The sequence below is a fragment of the Mus pahari genome, chromosome 2, assembly GCF_900095145.1.
Source record: "Mus pahari chromosome 2, PAHARI_EIJ_v1.1, whole genome shotgun sequence".
Taxonomy (NCBI): domain Eukaryota; kingdom Metazoa; phylum Chordata; class Mammalia; order Rodentia; family Muridae; genus Mus; species Mus pahari.
In genome coordinates, this window is record NC_034591.1 from 26,462,870 (window position 1) to 26,483,674 (window position 20,805).

The window sequence follows — 20,805 nt, forward strand, 5'->3', positions numbered from 1 at the left end:
GACTTGGAGGGCCAAGATCCTGTTCTTAATTTAGAGTCACATGCTCAGGCCCAGCTCAAATACTCAAAATCTCTAGAGGCTATCCAAGGCCAGAAACCTATCTATCGTGTACATTTTAAATGACACTTTACCAGTCATTCTCAGAGTGGGCATAGTTGGAAAGTTCTGCTTCGGGTTAGTGTTTGGGTTACGGAGATGCTTAATAGAATTAAGTTGAGCTCACATCTTAATGTGAGGGCGTGCTTTACTGATTGGAGAAGGGGTGCGCTCAGAGAAGACACAGCAATCAGGGCTGGCCCTCACACTGTTGCTTCTAAATGCTTGCTGGCCTTTGTTTTAACAATCATCTTGGAATGTGTTAAGGGAACTGTTGAAAAGGGAGCGTATACTGGGAGAGTGTTTTCAGGGGACCCTCCCACTCACCCTTTTCCACGGTTATGCTTTTTAATTTACTTGGTGAGAAAGAGCTCCACAGTGGAACTCCACAGTGGAAATTTAAGCTCTAGAGCTAAGTTTCATACAGACAGCCAACCAGCACTTAGACAAGAGATAAGCCCGCCACTTTCCTCAAAGCTCTCGTACGTGTGCTTGGCTGACTTCAAAATCCATTGCTATACCATTCAAGATAAAACTTAATTCTGCAATGTTAAGTGAACTTCACAGATCACTGCCTTCCTCTGCCCCTCTGCTGCCTACTCTCTCAGACTTTCATTTATGTGTATTCGGGATCTTTTCTGTTATTTCCAAACAAGTTCTCCATTAAGCTGCCCTGAAATCTGATTCTTATGAATCCAGTTATCCTGGTTAATTCTAGATATCACCTGCAAAGTAGTGTTACCAGGATTATGGGAGAAGGGAGAGTTGGGGGGGGGTATGTGCAGCAAACGGTGATTTATGCCACAGACTGTGCTTTTGCAGGATTGAGCGAGAAGCAATTGTCCATCAACCTACAGATAAGAAATTAGAGATGAAAGTTTGGTATAATACTGACACCGGGGCTTTCAATTCTCCCAACAGGGGTGTTTTTATTTACACAGGTCACACTCTGGCATGGCTTGAGAGTTGACATATCCATTTCAAATGCACTGTCTCATTTAACCACTTTCAGGAGCCTGAGAGAGAATGTCAGCTCCAGTGGTTCAGAGAAGGAAGGTGAGGCCTAGAGGGGTTCCACATTTGTGCAATGTCACCCAGCCTGTGAGTGACAAGGCCAAGCTTTTGGCTCCCGTGTCACGGGCATGGGTTTCAAATGCACTTCGGCCATCAGCCACGGACACATGGTGGAAAGAATGTGAAAGGCGAAGAAATAGTTTCCTAGAATAAAGCTTGGGCAGGCAGAGAGTCCTCCAGCTGATAACTGGGCATCAATTTCCTTTGAAATGCATGGCTCTAAATAATCAGCTTGTCTCCGAAGGTACAAAAGGCTTAGTACTATAATTTATGGTGTCAGTTCTGATCTACAATTAGATTCACAGGACCCTGGTACGGTGATTGAAGGAACTGTTGATACTATCTCTTTGTCAATATGGAAAATTGCTTATAAGTTCCTATCTCCACAATATCCATTTCTTATTAAAAAGAAAAATGCAATAGGCTATCTTCCATCTATAATAAGTTTGATAAAGTCACCATACTTAAGAACCCCCCATTTAAGGCGCGAGATGAAGGCTGTCTTACCCCTCCTTCATGTCATTAATAGGAAGCGGAACCCTGCCGCCCCTGTCTAGGGCTGACGTGATGTTTATGGCGTTGAGGCGCTCCGGCTGCCACACATTTTTTACAGCCCCAAGAAAGTCTCCAAGAACCTCGCTGGCCAACATTTCTTCCACATTCATATTTTTGATGAAGAATTCTGCTTGATATGGCAACGGGAATTCTGGTGTTGATGAAAAGAGATATGCAGATCTTCAATGAAGCAGCCTCTCTTAAAGAGAACACTTTGAGCTGTGTGTTGAATGCTTTCATGGTCCTAGCAGGACACAGCACCCAGAACAGAACAACCAGATCTCCAGCCACATGGGTCCAGGTGCATGGATTAAACAAACTGTGACTCCCAAATCATCCTTAAAAAGTTTTGTCTGATTGGGGGTGCATTGGTGCACACCCCTAATCCTGGTACTCAGAAGGCAGAGGCAGGAAGATCTCTGTGAGATCTTGGAAGTCAGCCTAGTCTACACAATGAGTTCCAGGACAGCTAGAGGTACATAGTGTGACACCTCATTCTCTCTCTCTCTCTCTCTCTATATATATATATATATATATATATATATATATATATATATATACTCAAACTCAATATATATACTCAATATATACTCAATATACCTACTCAATAGGTACGTCATCATCCCCTAAAGAACATGTCACCTACACCTAGATGGTGCACATATGGGAGGATGTATGCAGGTCATATGTAAACATGATGCCATTTCATCTAGGGGATTTGAGGTTTTCCAGATTTGAGTAGCCAAAGGTATCTAGGAGCCAATTCCTGGTGGGTTTCCTTCCAAAAAAATTCCTCTAAAAATCTCCTTAAATTTTTTAAATGTATATTTTAAATAAACGTAAAATAAAATTCAGTTTTCTCAGGTGTTAATCTTGTGTAACTAACAATTTTTCTTGTGATTTTTTTTAAAATTAAAAATGTTTTCTTCTTATACAATACTATTTCTGCAATTATGAGTTAATTTAATAGCCATCTATGAAATAGAACCAATGAAGAAGATTCATGTCGATTATAACAGCAGGAAAGTCACTGGGGGCTTGTATTTTCCCTTATACTTTCAGTGGAAAATTATCTTAAGAGACATTCAGAAACACACAGCAATTTGAATTTATTTCATCTAGTTTTTCTCTAGAAAACCTTGTCTATAACATGCTTATCAGACTACAAACATATGGCCAAAAACCTGTGAAATTTTAAAATGCTAGCCCGAATTCTAACTTGAAAAGATTGGTTATATGAATACTTATGAGTTCTAAGCAGACTTCGTGTCTCTAGTACAAATTATCCTATGTACATCCTCTAATTTATTTCAACAAAACTCATGAATCTGTAAATTAATCTACTCTTGTTTCATGTATGGAAGATAAAAATACATAAGCACCTGACATCTTCATGACCCCCTTCTTGGAAGCTTCTTTGATATTAATGGACACTAGATACCAGAGATTTGGCTGTAGGGTTTTCTCCAGAGCCCAGTAGCAGGTGGTGACCACTGCTAAGGACACAGCTCTGTGAGTTCCTACTCATGAACCCCTTCCCTCCTCTCCGGCAAGCACTGATTTGGCTCAAGGTTTTGTAAATTCATTCAACACACAGCCCATCTTTAGGCTTCTAAAATATGGTCTCTTTATTCTCATTCTTGCAGATAAATTTACAGTCTATACCAACATATTTCCTTTTTACATACTATGGTACCTTAATGATGTGACACCTTTCCCATGCCTAGAAATAGTCACAGAAATGAATCATGAGGAACAAGAGTTTCTCAGTGGCAAACGAAATAATATTTATAAATCATAGAATATATAGTTTGGGATATATGACATGTCATGTACATTTTTTTTCCTAAATGTTTTTTACAATCAAGGTTCCAGAAGAACACAGAAAACCTCCACCCCACCCGACCCATCTTATTCAATGCTACCACTGAACATAACCACTCTGTGGTTGTCCAGTCAGCCACACTTAGTGATCCCTTTCTGCAATCTACTACAAGGCCTGTGGTTGCAACCGGATCCCTCTGGGGCTCTAGTCTGTGCAGCTTGCCTGCTATCTCCTGGGCCAAGAACTATTGCCAGGTCTCTCCAGAATGAGTCACAGGAGCTTTCTAACTCTGGGGAAATCCCATGCTTGCTATATTTGGAAATCAAAGAGGCCAAGAGAACAGTAGGCCAACGGATTGGTGGCAGGCCTCTGAGGTGCCAAACCCAATTTAGGGATTCACTCTCTGTGCTCTCCTTGAGCACCATGCTGCGTGAGGCTGGATGACTCATTTCTCATCCGGTCACTCGGAGCTGAAGAGAGCTGGCCTGGCCTGAAGAGCTGGGTTGCTGAGTATGGTTACTCTGATTTACAACTTTGTTGTTCTTTTTTCCTAAACCTTATCCAGGACAAATAGTGTGAGTGAAGGCCATGTTCAAAGATGTTCATTCTCAAATGCATATGAGTCTTGTCCAGACTGACAAGGACAGATTCGTGACCTTTTTAGTTGTGTGGTTTTCATACTGCTTTGGCGGTCACTTAGCCTTAAGTAGAAAAGAAGAGGAACAGATCTGCCTGAAGTTCAGATATCTCTTCTCTTGCTCCCTTACTAACACAGCTCTGAACCAATTCCTAGTGCTTGCAACCCTCCAGCTGTGTTGTACTCATTCTTACATCAGGGACTTCATGACTATGGATCTCCGAGTGACAATAACACCTAGAATAGGTTCTAAACACCCACTTTCTACAGTCTCTGCTAGAGAGAGAGAGAGAGAGAGAGAGAGAGAGAGAGAGAGAGAGAGAGAGAGAGAGAGAGAGAGAGAGAGAGAGAGAGAGAGAGAGAGAGAGAGAGAGAGAGAGAGAGAGAGACGGTCCAACCCTAGACTGAGATGTCTTCGAGTCTACCATATCTGACAAAGACTTGGTCTCTTGAACCGGTAATTATAAGGTTCAAGGGCCCAAAGTCACCATATTTTAAATAGGTAGGTGACTTTAACCATGAACCCACAAATGGGAAGGAAAAGACCAATGACTCTGCTCACTTAGAGTTCCCAACTCTAAAGGAATATCTTAAGCTAGGTAGAACTATTTAATCCTAATTAAGCCCAGAATCAGTCTCCCTAAGCTATGGGTACTTAAATAAGCATGTGAGGTAGGCCCATAACGCCAGCCTTTGCACTTGGTCTGTCTGTAAAGAGCACTTTACATTTTAACCTGACGTAGCTGTCTACAGTTGGAACTGTTAAAACACCTAGGGAAAGACCCACAGAAGGTGGTTCAAGTTTTCAAGCAGTCTTCTCTAAGTACATACTGTCAAATTACTAGATAGTGCTTTCTTTTATACCGTCAAAGGGCAAGTTTTAACCCAGATTTACTGAGTTATTGTGTATTAGGTTCAGGCAAAATCCTTTTGTTTGCCTGTTTGTTTTCTACCAATAAACAGAAGCAGCAAGTCCCGATAAAGCATATACTCTTCTTTGCTTTATTTCAGTGGAAAAGATAGATCTTTTCTATTTTTTCCTTTCTATCCCTTCCTGCCAACACCTTCACTGGCAGAAGTATAGAGATTATTATTAGCCCAAGATTTTCTAATGGTAGCCAAAATATTTTCTCTTTCTTAATATTTAAGCCTCAACAAGTGGATCTCTATGAGTTCAAGGCCAGCCTGGTTGGCAAGAGCGAGTTCCAGAACAGCCAGAGAAATCCTAGCTTAGAAAAAAACAATTTAAGCGTCAAGTTCTGGATATGGGGTGGTAATATTTTCCCCTCTCCCCCTATAATACCTCCCCAGCTGTCTTCCCATGAACTTCTCCCCTGACCCTCAAGTTGATAGCCTCACTAACATTTCCTATTCTGTGAGTTCAAAATATTTGAGAGCATAATTTTCAAGACTATTTCCTGTGTCCCTGGCCTTCAACATCCTCAAGAAATCATCTAAAGTGAGCATGTTCCTCTAAGTAGTTGATAGACTCTGACATTTACTGACATAATAAGCGAATTTAGCTAATTAGCAAATTGTGTACCTCAAGTCCCCGAAGCTCAGTTTATCTTTACCTGAAGTGAAGCTACTATTTACAACTCTAAAGTTAAATATGAAACTATCTGATAACTACCATGTGTTCTTAGACTTAACTCCCAGGCTTTAGACCCGACCCAGGGGAAGCTCTCTTAGTATTTATGTCACCCACGGATGCAGCAAGGCATGTGCTGAAGAACTATCCTGGTTTTCACCACAGCACACCATTTTTATAGAAAGCCCCAATGGCTTATATGTCTTTCCTACATTTTAGTATGTCATCAATTACAACTGGAACACCAACTGTACAATCCATGATTATACTGTATGTTTATAAACACAATGAAACCCTTCTTATAAGTAAGAAATAATTACCGACATATTTTTCCATACTTACCTTCTGCTGACATTATATTAATTATCAAATTATGCCTTGCAGTCTCAAAGGTACGTCTATTGTAGGCAGTTATCTATTAGAAAAGGAAAGGCATGTTTAGGGTGTGAAGTGTTCTGTAAAATGCAACTCATTAAAGACAAGATAGAAATAAATTATTGTCCTTTCTGTTTTTCTTATTTGTTGATATACCTAGAAAATTTCCTTTCCTGAGCAATAGGAACCTAAGAGTTTTAGCAATATTATAGGAAAATAATTAGTTAACCAGGTCTATTCAACATGCCGAAACAAAAGGTTAAATAGAGAAACTCTTTCGTAGAAAGCCATTAGACACATGGGGACAATGTACACACGTCACCAAAAAATGGACGAAGTGACTTTTTGGTGATGTACTAAGATTGAGAAAAACAAAAAACAAAAAACTAAGCATGCTATGGCTGTACTGGTAAATTTGATTTAGGAATCATCACACATATACTTTAAACCAAGCAGACCTAGGTTACATTTCGTGTTAAACAGCACAACAACCTGTCAAAAGATGTAAGTAGCCCCTTCATTACATAAAAATAAACCCCAGTGTGAGTAAAGCATCAAGGACCATAGTCTATAAAACTCAGGCACATGCTCAAAACCACCAATCGGTATTTTCATACAGTCAAATGTGAGGAAACATTTGCAGGGGCAGGGGCTTATATCCAAGTCAACTGAGAAAGAGCTAACAGACAGACCAAGCAAAGGCCACGGCCTCAGAACTCAAGGAAGGCATGATTAAGTTTGGAACAGGCATTAAATGGTGCAGACCCATCCATAGTACCTCAACAAAACCAAACGGCTGTGTCAGAGGCTTAAGAGTCCCAGCGTTAGGTTTCTGGAGTGACCACAGCTGTAGGTGACATCAAACAGAAGAGGAGAGGAAAACTGGCTCCACCTACTAAGAGCCCCCCTGTGCCCTGAACAAGCACCAAGGATGTTGACATAGCAATAGGACCATCTAGAGAAGCGGTTTACAATCATCAGAGATAACTAAGTTACAACAGGGAGAACCAGAATGAGGGGGATGAATAATTTCAAACCTTTGGCAATATTTATTCTGAACAGCACACCAACCCACAGTTAAGGGAGTTTCTCTCTCTCCAACTTGTCAAAAATCCATGAGATTTGCCACCTCCTTCATTGTAGACACATGATCAGTGGGACTCATATTAAACAGTAACCTTAAGATTAGTTACCAAACATAAGTAAAGAAAGCAGATGGAAAAAAAATAATAAGTTGAGCTTGGGAATTTTTATGATTAAAGTTTAGCCTGCTCCTATTAACATACATAATTATTTCATGCTAATTAATTAATTTGACTTACTCCTCCAAATAATCATAATCATATTTTCAGTGGACGAAAAGATGACTAGTCTACTCCAATGTGTTGTTACAGTGAGAGTTTGACTCAGAAAAGATAATAGGTATTTTAAATTAATAACAATATTTTTGGCTAATCTTCCCTAGTTGTCACATATTTCATTATTGTAAGTTTTGTAAACTCTAGTAAGTTGGCTTTTGTATGTGTCTGTCTGTCTGTCTTTCTCTGTGTTTTGTTTTGTTTTGTTTTTTGGTTATTTTGCTTTTTTATCTCAGCACACTGGGAGAAGTGAAAAATATTTTCATATTAAGAGGAAGAATTTTTTTTTTTTTTTTTTTTTTGGTTTTTTTCAAGACAGAGTTTCTCTCTATAACCCTGGCTGTCCTGGAACTCACTCTGTAGACCAGGCTGACCTCGAACTCAGAAATCCACCTGCCTCTGCCTCCCGTGTGCTGGGATTAAAGGCGTGAGCCACCACTGCCCAGCTCTTTTCTTACTTCTAATACGATATTTAAGTACTGTAATGACCTCAGTCAAATTTTACCTCCTGCAAAAATGTGAAGGGCTTCAGAACATGAGAAAGGAGGCTTTGGTTTTGATCCTTCTGTTTCTAAACTAATGCCTAATCAGTTTCAGATGTTTAAACTCTAAATATTTCAGCTATATAGTTACTGAGTGGGTTAATTCATAAATTTCTAAAAGTAAATATAACTTAAGACATATAGAACTTGACCAAATTAATAGCAGAATAAATTAAATCCCTATGCTTAATACCCTATGTAGATATATTGGTAGTCTACAAAAGGTCGTGTTAAATTTCTGTCAGTACTTATTTTAGCATACTGTTTGCTACAGATGCTAACACTTCCTGTCTGAGGTAACCTACAAGACCATCTTGATCATTGTTGAATTCACCTGGACATACTTGCCTGCTTGCCAGACTTAACGTCAGGCCGCTTCCAGTCATTGAAATTGTGAAGTGAAACTGGTGTTTAAAATCTCATTGACTTAAAGTACTTTTGTTTAATATACATGTAGACTTAAAATACATTGCTTAGTTTGCTTGCTTTGGAACACTATTAAGCTGGTAACCTACATGCCATCCACGTGGAGTCTCCTGGCCCCTCTCCCTATCGCTCAATCCCCCATTTTGTTGAAAGCATTTAGCTATGTTGCTGGGAAAGCCTCCGTTGACATTTGCTCTCAATATTAACCACATAAACATGGCACACGATCTATTCACCTGGTTCTTGCTGACAGCCTTTCGAGTCTGTTGTTTTGTGGACTTCCAGTGTGCAGCTTTGTGAACAAAGTATATAGAGTGTGTCCATCCACGTCTTCGGGTGAGTTTTAGCAAGCTGCTAGGTTGTGTATCTTCCTAGAAGTGGGACTGCTTAGTGACAGGGTACGCCAATACTCACTCAGGACTCTTATTTGATATTGATTCCCCACAGTGGTTATGCTAACCCCCATATTCACCTACAGTGTATGTCACTGAGGGTAAAGTTCTCATTATGACCTGATTAAAACTGTTCCTCATCACTGGTAAGAACAGACATCTTACTTAGATTTATGGGTCTTTATGGATTTTTTTTCAGTAAAACGTCTTTTTTTTTTCTTATTGAACTGTGGGTTTTGTTTTTGTTTTTTGTTTTTCCTATTTCAGATGCCTTATTGTCAGGCACATGCAACAAAAATATTTTCTCCAATTTTACAGCCTGTCTCTTCAAGAATCTCTTTGGATGAATAGTTAACAAATATTATAGTGAAAATTAGATATTTTTCTCTCAAATAAAAGTATTCAGGTGATACTTAAGAAACCAGTCCAACCCCCAAGTCAACAGAAGAGTCTTCCATATTTTTATATAATAGTTCAACATTCTGTTTTTCACATTTCATCCCTCACCTACCTAGATCTGTGCTTGGAGTTCGGTATGAAGGACCTGCGGCTAGTATGAAGGATCACGTTCAAATAGCTAACAGTTTTTCTGAGCATTAGTTAAGAAAGAGACATTCCTTTCCCAATGACCCGTGGCACTAACTCTTCAATTTTCTATCATTACTCCTTGTATGGTCTTTGTCTGGCCTTGCTATCATTCCTTCAGCCCATTGGTCCATTCCTACACCACTGACGTTCTATGACAGTGAGCACGGGTTTATGGACATCTGACGCCCACGTGAGAAAAGACTTTTCCTTTGTCCCTCTTCATTAAGGCTTAGCTATGTCTAGCCTATAGCTTTCCCCATACATGTTAGAAACAGTCACATTCTATTTAAAAAATCCATTGGAAACTATATCGGCATTGTACAGAATCCATAGATTAGGGGGAAATTATGCTGTTATGATACTATCTTTTTATTATTGAAATTACCATCTATTTATGCAAATTTACATACTCTGTGTTATATTTATTCCTGGTACCTTATAATTTTTGTCTCTTTTGAAAATGCATGCTCCTCTGAAATATCTATTTTGTCAGTACTTTTTAATCCATGTACGGAGATATAACCACATTTATATTTATCCTACAGTTGATTGCTAGCCTTTCATAATATTTTAATAGTCCATAGGCTTTCTACTACTGACTGCTCAATTTCATTCTTTCAGATCATCAGGAATTTGGTTCCACGTACTTCCCTTCACCAGCTACGACTTTCAATATATCCTATAATAAAACATAGAGGATGCCATTCTGGTTTCATTCCTGAATTTTAGTGACATTTCTCTAATGCTCCCCACTGAAAATGATGTTTGCTATTCTTTGGGGGAAAGCCTGTCAGGTTAAGGGAGGTCTCTTCAATTCCTTGTTTTAAAAGCGTTCAGCAGAGGGCCTGGAGGAATGACTCAGCAGTTAAGAGAACTTCCTGCTCTAGCAGAGTAATTGAACTCGGTTTTCAGATCCCAGATCAACAGTGAGACACGTTTATGTTTTAAGTATAACTTTTTTTTTAAAGTATTAATTTAATTTAAATTACCACTTATTGCTACCATCATGGTTTTGATACTAGAAAACACTGGTGTATTAGAACTTCACGATGGCTTTAGACTACAAGCTAACTGGACCCTGCTTCCAGGGCTCTTGGGGATTTACCTAGCAGCTCTGATAGCACTTATCACTTGTCAGCTGGAATACACCCTAACATCTAGCCACATGTTTAGCTTTTTGAGAGCATATCTTTTTTCCCAGTTCCCTGATTTGTTTGGATGTGTGTGTGTGTGTGTGTGTGTGTCTGTCTTTCTGACTGTGTGTGTCTGTGTGTGTCTGTGTGTGTATATATATCTGTGTGTCTCTGAGTATGTGTGGTATGTGTATGTGTGTGGGGGGTGTATATTTGGTGTGTGTGTATTTGGTGTGTATCTGTGTGTGTGTGTGTGTGTATGGGTTGTGTCTGTGGGGGTGTGTCTGTGTGTGTATGTATATCTGTGAATCTCTGTGTATGTGTCTATGTGTGGTATTTGTATATGTGTGTGGTATGTGTATGTGGGGTGTTATGTACTTAGTGTGTGTGTATTTGGTGTGTATCTGTGTGTATGCATATGTGTGGTATGTGTGTATGTGTCTGTCTGTCTGCATGTGTGCGTTTGTGTATGTGTTGTGTGTGCATGGTGTCTCTCTCTGTGTGTATATGGTGTGTGTGTGTGTGTGTATATATATATATATATATATATATATATATATATATATATGCTGTATCTGTGTGTGGGCAGATGTATGTGTGTGTATGTGTGTACGTATCTGTGTGTGTGTGTGTGGTATGTGTGTGTATCTATATGTATGTGTGTGTTCACGTATGTGTGTGGGGTCTGTTTGTGTGTATATGGGGTGAGTCAGTGTATATGTTGGGTGTGTGTGTATGTGTCTGTGTGTATGTCTGTGTGTGTGTGGTGTGTCTATATGTATGTCCGTGAGTGTATTTGTGTATGTATCTGTGTGTGGGGGGGTGGTATGTGGGTGTGTCTGTCTATATGTATGTGTGTATTCGTGTATGTGTTTTGTGTGTGTGGTGTCTGTATGTGTGTATATGGGGTGAGTTGGTGTGTATGTTGGGTGTGTCTCTGTGTGTGTGTGTGTGTGTGTGTGTGTGTGTGTGTGTGTGTGTGTGTATGTGTGTGAGTGTGTGTGTGAGAGTGAGAGAGAGAGACAGAGACAGAGACAGAGACAGAGACATATGTATGTATGGTCGCAAGGGATGCTAATAAATGAGAGATTACACTCATGCTCAGCNTGTGTCTATATGTATGTCCGTGAGTGTATTTGTTTATATCTGTGCATGTTAGTTTTTTTGTCTGAGTGATTGATTTGTTTTGGTTTTCAGTGCTGGGGATGAATTTGCTTGTCACATTCTCTACTACTAAGCTAGAGCCTCAAACCATATTTGCAAAATCTGGAAGGGCTGCTTCCTCCTCCAAGTAGGCTTCCCTGATTGTGTGAACTGGTTTCCTCAGCAGCTTCTGATTACAGCAGTTACTACAGCACTGGGAAAGCGTGCCTTTCTCAGATCTTCAGGGCCAAGACCATAAAACATGGCTGACTGCACTTGTCTTTCATCTTTCCTACCCTAATCTCCTTCCACAATGTTCACAATGTTAAGATTTCTAGTGAATGACTTTATTTCAATAAGCATTTTATTTGAATAAAAAAATGTAGAGCTGACTTGGCAATTTGGCTCAGTGAGTAAATTGCACTTAACTGCCAAGTCTGAAGACACGATCTTCAGGACATACGCAATGGAAGGACAGACTCCTGAAAGTTGACCTCTCTGGCTGCCACAAATGCACCATGCACATGTGCACCCACACCCATGCACACAGACATAAAGAACTGAAATAATTTTTTATATATAGAACAAATAAATTCTATAAGATACAATCTATGTTAACCTATTTCTTTTAAGTGTCATTCATATTTTCACTAATTTAGTTTATCATCATTAATATAAAAGTTGAAGTAGCAAACTTTACAGAAAGGAATATCATGTCTAAAAATTAATGAGTATATTTCTATATTAAAAAATAACCTTAAAAATCACTGCCATGTAACTCTAATTTCAACATTTAAAACAAATGCTACAAAACCATAGTGTCACTTGTTCAAAATAACTTACCTCAATGATAGTTGGTTTCCCCACGTTTTCAGCTGTTGGAGACCCATACAGGACTCCATCACTGTACGGTGTCCTTTGGATATATCGAAGCCATCCAGGTCTATCTGGGTAGCCCATTAAATTTGTGTTAAATGTTATGGGATCATTACTAACCTCCCCTAGATAAGGAACACAGAATTAAGACAAAAAACAGTTATTTCCATACATGTTTCTTTGGTGATTTCAATCAAAACAGTCTATTGGAATAAAAAGGTTTTTCTTTTTCCATATTTGTAGCAGACTAAATATACAAATGCAAACAAAAATCGTCTGAAAATTTGACTTAGGAATCCACAAAACAAAAAAGAAACCCTTTTGGATGCTGAAATTGTCTAGAGAGCTAATAAATATTGTAGATTCAAATGAATTTCTTGGAAATATTTTGAGAAGAACACATCAGGATTGTTTCACCTGTGAAACAACAACTATCATTCACAAATATCTCCCAAAGCTCATTCCCCAGCTAATGAGAGACATTCCCTTCATAGATCTCCAAAGAACATCACTCAAATATTAGAGTGGTCAAATAATTATAAAGGTATAATAATTTATCATAAGCACATGCCTTTATTACACATAACAATTGCTGCTCAAATAGCTTAGCCATATAATTTTATAAAAATTGCAAATCTCTTTAAAAAATAATTTTAAAGTAATTGATGAAAAGACCCTTTTAACTATTAAAAACAGCTGTTATTCCTCATGTAACCCACAAAAAAAATTTATATGAATTCTAATATTAAACACCTATTTTTCCAAGATTTAATTTTCAGAAGTCATTTTTGTTACTTCAGAATTATAGCTTAATGTTTTCCCTTACTATTCTTTCTGTATCTTCACTAATGTGACAGTGCTGGTAATGATTCAAAATTAACACATTTAAATCAATAGTGAATTAAATATGTTTTAAAAACTGTGATTACTTTGAATGAAAATTAATCATTACATTATGAAGTTTTACCAAATTGTTTCATATAGTAAAAGCTTTTAAAAACACTGTTAATTAATCCCTTACTTCATTCTCTTACACAACAAATGTATACTTTTCTAGAATAAGAAATCGGTGTGTTATTTAAGAAATAGTATAGAATTGGGTGAAGCTATAATTATTTTTGTGTGACTAGGAGCTACATCATTTGCCAGGCAGCAATGTTAACGGTCAACACTAAAACTCCAAAAAATATGCATTCTAAAGTGCAAAAATCTTAAAATGAGAAAGATTGCACAACCAATTTTTCATATATCCACATCATTTTAAACAGTTTTAATCATATTTGATTTCCTATCATCCAGGTCTGCAAATCACACAAAAAGAGATATTGAACCCCTCTCCCTTCCAGCAGAGAACCTACCAGGCTTTGGATAAGGTGGAAATTCACCCTTAAAATACTCTCTTTCCAACACATGAACAAAGAGGACACCTGCAGACGGGTACACGTTCCGGTCAGCGTGCACCTTGGAGAAAAGAGTGTACACTGAAAGCAAGGGGGGAGAGAAGAGACAGATAATAATGAAAACTGTCCTGGATAACTGAGCACAGACTACAGAGATGCATCTCGCCGTGCAGAAATTGCCAAGAAAACCAAACTAACACACCAGAGAACCGTTAGTGCGTATTTGCTGGAAAAGGACACAGTTTTAGGACAAAGCATAAGAAAACTCACCGACTTGTTGTTTTAGAAACCGTTAAGATACTACACAAATAAAATGACACATACTACGTTTAGTATTTTTAATTGCCATTAAGCATAAAGACATAAATATCACTTTGATGATTTTTTTTGTTCAAAACTATCACCAACAATATACATTGAATAAGAACTGACAAATTTCATAATTACTTCAGCTTTCCTTTTTCCCTTTTTTAAAAAGCAAATACATAGAGTACTTTAAAAATATTAAGTACTACAGCTTTCCAAATAGAAGCGAGTAAGCCGATAAAACTCTCATCTGGAAATATGCAGTAACTCATTTTATACTTAGGAAGATGTGCCACTTTCTCCATGCATTAGCAAAACCTTTCCAAGAAACTATAACTTTATTTCGTGTCTTCCAATTTTTGGCATCCAATAATTAAAATGGTGCAATCTATCCCACTCTGCTACCTCCTAAATGAGCAGCGACAACTACGCAACACAGTTCTGCACAAATCACTTCTTTAGGTGAAATGGAACCCATTTCATGATTCCCTGTGACTTCGGATGTAAGATGTGAGTGCACAGAAATGGCCAAATTGGCTTGATTAGTTTCTACCTCTTGTTTTTCCTCGGATATCATCATTTCCACCAATACATTACTGTCACAACCCTTTGCCACCTCTGTAATGCCTTCTGGGATTCTAGCTTCACGATTGGCCAGTAGATGTAATTTTTAGACTGATAAACCATATCAGCCCACTTCTTTCCTTTAGTCACTGATGGATTTGTAAATGTGGCAATTAACCTCAGGACCCGTAAGACTACTCACACCAAGCTCAAAAACTTGCTAACAGCCCCAGGTAGCCAAATCACTTACAGTAAAGTTTTTAGTATTAAATAAATAAATAAATAAATAACCAAGGGGGGGGGAACTCCCACAAAATGTTTCTCCCCATGAGAAAATTTGTCCTTATGTTCTGTGGATAGCTGCACCACCACCCCCAAGATACACACACCAAAGAAAATGAACTAAAACATTTGGCTTACAGTTTTATGTATTCATAACTTGAGGACTAAAAACATTTCAAAGCCTGTGGAATAGCCAGGCAGATGTGGTGGGTCACGCCTGTAATTCTATCACTCGGGAGGAGACTGGTAGGAAGATAGCTTTGAGTTTAAGACAAGGCTGGGTTACAGAACAAGTTCAGTGTAGCCTGGATCACAGAGCAAGATCCCGTCTCAAGACAAAGTAACCACAACAAAAATGCCATGCAACCAAATCCATCAATCAATCAATAGAAGCTCCAAGATAGTTTAACAAGGCTTGCAGAGAGAGAGACTGATGCATTTGGCACTGAAATATGTAAAGGCTTCCCTTGGCGTTTCTTATTGCCAGGTTCTACTCGAGGACTATTTGTTCACGTTGGGAAGTGATGATCACATTCCAAATAATGATCACCGAATTGAAGAAAAACTGTCAAGATGAAAAAAGGATGGTAATATGATTTTTTTTTTGCCCCAGTTCAATATCACAATGTGTCTAAAATATCAGAGGTTTCAGAAATGTGAGGAGCCTTTAAAGAGACCAGATCCCTGCTTCCTACAAGATTACCATCCAGTTTGAGAGACCAGCATCTTCTGAACTAGGTATTACCCCAGAGTTTTAGTCGTTTTGGCAATAATTTGAAAGATGGGCTGACTGTAGAAAGATCTGGAAAAAAATTAACAGATTTAATGTTTTTCTTAATAGTAGGTGCTTACAACCCAGAGACAGGCACTAGAAATGACCAGAGATTTGGTCATTCAGCAATGGAAACATACTGGGGTAACGTGGGGACCCTTTAAAGGATACAGTGAGCCAGATTTGCACAATTCCTGGGTTCATGTCGGAGGAAAACAGCTGGGAAGGAAAGAATCAAATCATGGAGAGTTTCAAACTCCTGCTGAGAAGTTATTTTTTCTCTATATTAAAAATGTTAAAGTTTCAGATTGCACCTTTATCCAAAGTACTGGCATACTTAGAATAATGTAAATGAATCTCTTCTGAACTTATCTGATTTATTAATCTTCCTAGAGACAAAAAAAAAAAAAAAAAGAAAAGAAAAGAAAAAAAAAAACACGGTGTGGTGCAATACTGAGCTTTATTTTCCTTGTCATTTTTTTTAATACCTTGAGGAGTGTTGAACATATTTAAATAGGTTTATTGACGCCTGTGGAATGAATGAATACATTCTAGCACAAAGACGGTGCAAAGACAGACACAGGTCTCATGCAAGGGAGCTAAATATATATGACACTTAATTTAAGGTATAGCATTCTGTAGATTACTATCCTCTATTTCCATCATAAAGTAATAGCCTCTTTTAGTGTTTGCTATGGCAAAGTGATATATGTCAACTTGCGAAGCAAAAAGAAATGTTTCTCACACTAAATAATACTGTGAAATAATTCTATTTTCTATATAGCCCTCATAAAGCCTAACATGAACCCATTAAAGGGTACCTATCATTCCATATCACCCCACCGTGACTAGTATAGAACACCTCAGATTCTCATAGAACAAAACAAACAAACAAAAACCATTTCTTCAATGTACAGAGTTAATCCACAATCCACCATCGCCCTCTCGGGCTTTAAGATGGCATACACATTGTTTTTATTCATGTGTACTCAATTGCCGTTCTGCAATCTGCGGAACTGCATCCTTGCTGGTCAGTTACCTTGGCAACTCCACAGTAAAGCCTGCTTCACTTTAAGCATATATGCCATTCACTCGAGAAAAACATGATACAGATGTATGACACACTCGTCATCCAGAAATGGAAAATGACTAAGCCACTATGTTTTGTTTGTGAAAATAATACTTCCTTTTGGTATGGCAGGTTTAAATTATGGGCACCCACACAACATTTTAGAGAAGAGCCCATTTCCTGTCCCTTTGTTATTTGCAAAACAAATAGCTCCTCAAGAGGGGCTATTTGGGCAGTATTTACACCTATGCTTCTTTTCAGAAACAAACTGGCACAGAGAATTTGAAGCCCTGGGTGGTTGTTCTTCTAAGCATGAGCTATGACAATAATACTCATACGGCCTGCACAAACTACCCACGGAGACTGCCACCTGAAGCTAACACACGCTGCATTCGCATGTGCCTAGGTGCGACCCACAAACTGTAAACTTGAAACACATGATTTTTTTTTCTTAATAACGAGCCTAGAAAATGACATGTAAACACCCCAAGGAGCCACAGCACTAAGGCCTGAGCTCTTTACAACGTACATGTGTACAGCAGTGTGCTAATCAAGCCAGGGTCACAGGGGCAGGCCTCTCCCTGTCTTACATCGTTCTGTGATCTTATGCAGCTGCAAGCCCATTACCTTGGCAAACACGCCACTGGATACAAATGAAACTTGGAGCCAGTGTGTAGCTAAATCCCTTCCAATCTAGCAACATAAGTGGGCAAAACAATTAAAGCAAGAGTTTGAACCATGGTGCAACAAAACCATCACCTTCCAATAGGAAAGACGCTTATGGTGGTATAGATTAAGACTTCTAAAATTGCATTGCCATAAACAATATAATTTATTTGTTAAAAAAAAAAAAGCAAACAAACAAAAATCTTGCGTCTGTATCAAGGAGAGCCAAAAGGAAAATAGTATTAAAAAATAATGATTTTAATGTTTTCCCCTCCCTAAGCTCCTATGTTTCTCTTTGCCATATGGCCATAATCTTATTCACAGAAGTATTCATTGCATGTTTTAGTCACAGGGTATATAGAAAGGTCAGGGTATTTCAACAGCTCTATATTATGTGACAGTAGTGAGCCGAGAATCACATAATAGATCTTGACGGCAGTAGCAATAAAGTGGGACCTCACGCTCCCTAAATTGGGCCTGTCTTCCTCTGCTAAGAATCTGTTAGAGATGTTTTCTCTGCGTGAAGGGAGAGATAAGCTTCTGCATCGGTGTGCACTTTACACACATTTACAGTGAAAACAGAAGCAAACATTGATATACTTCTCAAACACCGAAGTCTGGAAAGCACTGCGTTGCTGAAGAACCTCTAACAGAGCATCTCGACGGCTGTGTAGAGCGTCACTGAAATGTAAACAGACACGCATGCCGCCCCATCTTTACAGAGGGGCCAGAGAACACGTACCGGACTTTTTTTCTGCATCATTAAGAACAAGGTCACAGCCATAAAGATAAAACAGACACTGAGTGTCAGGCCGGAAAGTTCCAGCTACGTTTAATCTTAAACCTGTCTCCTTTTGCAATCTTTGAAAAGAATGTCATGAATTATTGTCAATAAGTGTGTCCAACTAGCCTTTGCAAGGTAAAAATTATATGCATGTGTCTTTTATAGGTTCTTCATCAACAAATTGATGACTTTAAAAGATCCACTTATATGGTCATTTTCTGCTTTTTGAGGTTTAGGAGGATTGGGTAAAACCTCAGTTTACCATAAACCCAGAGAATGGAGCATGTAGATAGATGCCTAATGTTCCTAAGGTAGCAGCAGTGGGTCCTCTTTCGTGATGCTGTAAGATCATCATTTCTCACATCAGTTACCACAATCGGCTCTATCATACAGGGGGCCGTATGGACTGTTTGGCTGCCTGTCATTTACAAATCACACGAGTGGGTCCCAGTAGGCTAATGCATTTTAAGGTTGTGTGTTTTATAGATTTTTTGTTTTCTTCCCCCAGTAGACAAGTTGTCAGCTGTCATTTCTCATTGCTATCAGTATGTTTTCTATAGCGGCTTCTCTCGCCTTTTAGGCTTGCAATTATTAACCCGCTGCAGGTTTAAAAGCCAGACTAGCAAATAAGATAGGACTGCGTGATAAATTAAAAGGAGATACGTGCTGTTTCCGTGTGTACCGTGCTCTGCCAGATGTGAAAAAAGCAGAAGACAGCATTTGAAGCATTAGCCGCCCAAGGACCCCTTTGTGGTGCGTTTCCTGGTTTCCAGTTGAAGCCGCACACCCGTGAATAGACTCTTAATATCCCCGGGATAGGGTCATTACTTGAGGCAAAAGCAGTATAAACTCTGTGCAATGTAACAGAGTCAGAAATAAATAAGTGCACAATTGAAAATCTTAATTCATTCTAGATGCTATGTATACATGAGTTTTCGAATCAAAATGAACATACGCTGTTATGTGAAATAACTTCATGTTTGCTCTGTGGGAAACAGACTGTATAATTTAAACACAGATTTGTGGATTAAGCATTACTCTTAGCAGGAGTAATCTAACCAATTTAAAAAACATCAAGATACTATAATGAATACCTTTCTATGACAAACTAAGTTTGTTTTTAAAAGCATCTCAATTTATCAGTGTCCAAATTTAAGATGTGAAGTTACTCATTCTTTGGGGACTATCACAAAGGTACTTTGGAGACAAATTATTTAAACAAGACTATGATATGGCTAGATAACTAGATATTTACAACTGTGCACAGCATTATCTTAATGGAAAGTACTACTTAATGGAAATTAAATAAAGATTATGAATAGGATTTTTCAGAGATGCTCAAGCTATAGAGTGCTGATCTGCCACCTGTCTTAATACAGTTTAAAACACAAAATTTGACCTAAGCAACTAGGTATAAATATTCGGAAAATCAAGCACTTTAAGTGCTAACCGGGGTGTGTGTGGGGGGAGATTTCCTCTTTTTTTTTTCCCCCTTCATATTACAATTTTAACAGGCTTAACCATCTCTCTGAGACTCGGAGTCCCTGCGTGAACAGCACGGCAAGGAGCCGATACCCAATGTATTGGAACAGCCTGAGAGATGAATCCCTTTGGCTCTCTGAATCGAGATAACTCATCTCGGGATTTCCAGAGCTTAATAAATTTATGAATTCCTTCCTAATTCATTTTAACAAGTTATTACAACATTCAAATAGAAATTTAATTATTAAACCAGATAATTAGTGTAGAAAAAATATTTTAAGAAATCCTAATACCCAACCAGGTATACAACCTTTCAGGGGTTTTTGTTTGTTTGTTTGTTTGTTCTTTTTTTTTTCTCCTCTCATTCACATTTATGCGAGATTTGATCAATCCAGCCTTATAAATGTTGGCTTTCAATTGAAAGTGTTTTACCGCTGTCAGCCCTTCACCTCGGGGTATCAAAGGCTGGCCAGTCATTCATTTGGAGGTAGGCAGCTATTGTTTTTCTTACAGTCACAGATAGCCCATGCCTAAAGTGCATGATTCATCCTAAGGACAGCATTAAGATTACCTCCTTGCTAAGAACACAAGCACTGATGTTCATGCGAGGCAGAAATCAAAGCTTGTTTCTGGTTTGTTTGTTTTTTTTTTTTCCTACAAAAAGGCAGCAGAATTTCTTCATGAAAAATTTCCCTCCTAAGTCACATTAATTTTTCTAAATTGGAAATTTCTTGGTTATTCTCTAATCAAATATGTTTCCCCCTTTTCATGTTTGTGTGCCTATGTGTCTTAAATATTGATAGGAAAGGGGTGCAAAGTATTGTTAGTGGGTAATCAATAGAACATGGGACTCAGAACGCCAAAAATTT

At 38.4% G+C, this 20,805-nt stretch overlaps 1 protein-coding gene across 7 annotated transcripts in view; it reads right to left on the reverse strand.

Annotated features, from left to right (window-relative positions):
* The window catches only part of Sgce (sarcoglycan epsilon), a 72,429-nt gene that overhangs the window by 31,142 nt on the left and 20,482 nt on the right, over positions 1–20,805 (reverse strand). For all 7 annotated transcript variants that reach the window (XM_021188819.1, XM_021188825.1, XM_021188814.1 and 4 more), the window contains 4 exons: positions 13,970–14,092; positions 12,579–12,736; positions 6,121–6,193; positions 1,678–1,876 (listed from right to left, as the gene is read on the reverse strand). In XM_021188819.1, the coding sequence (XP_021044478.1) occupies positions 1,678–1,876; positions 6,121–6,193; positions 12,579–12,736; positions 13,970–14,092 (553 nt within the window). The remainder of the gene's footprint in view (positions 1–1,677; positions 1,877–6,120; positions 6,194–12,578; positions 12,737–13,969; positions 14,093–20,805) is intronic.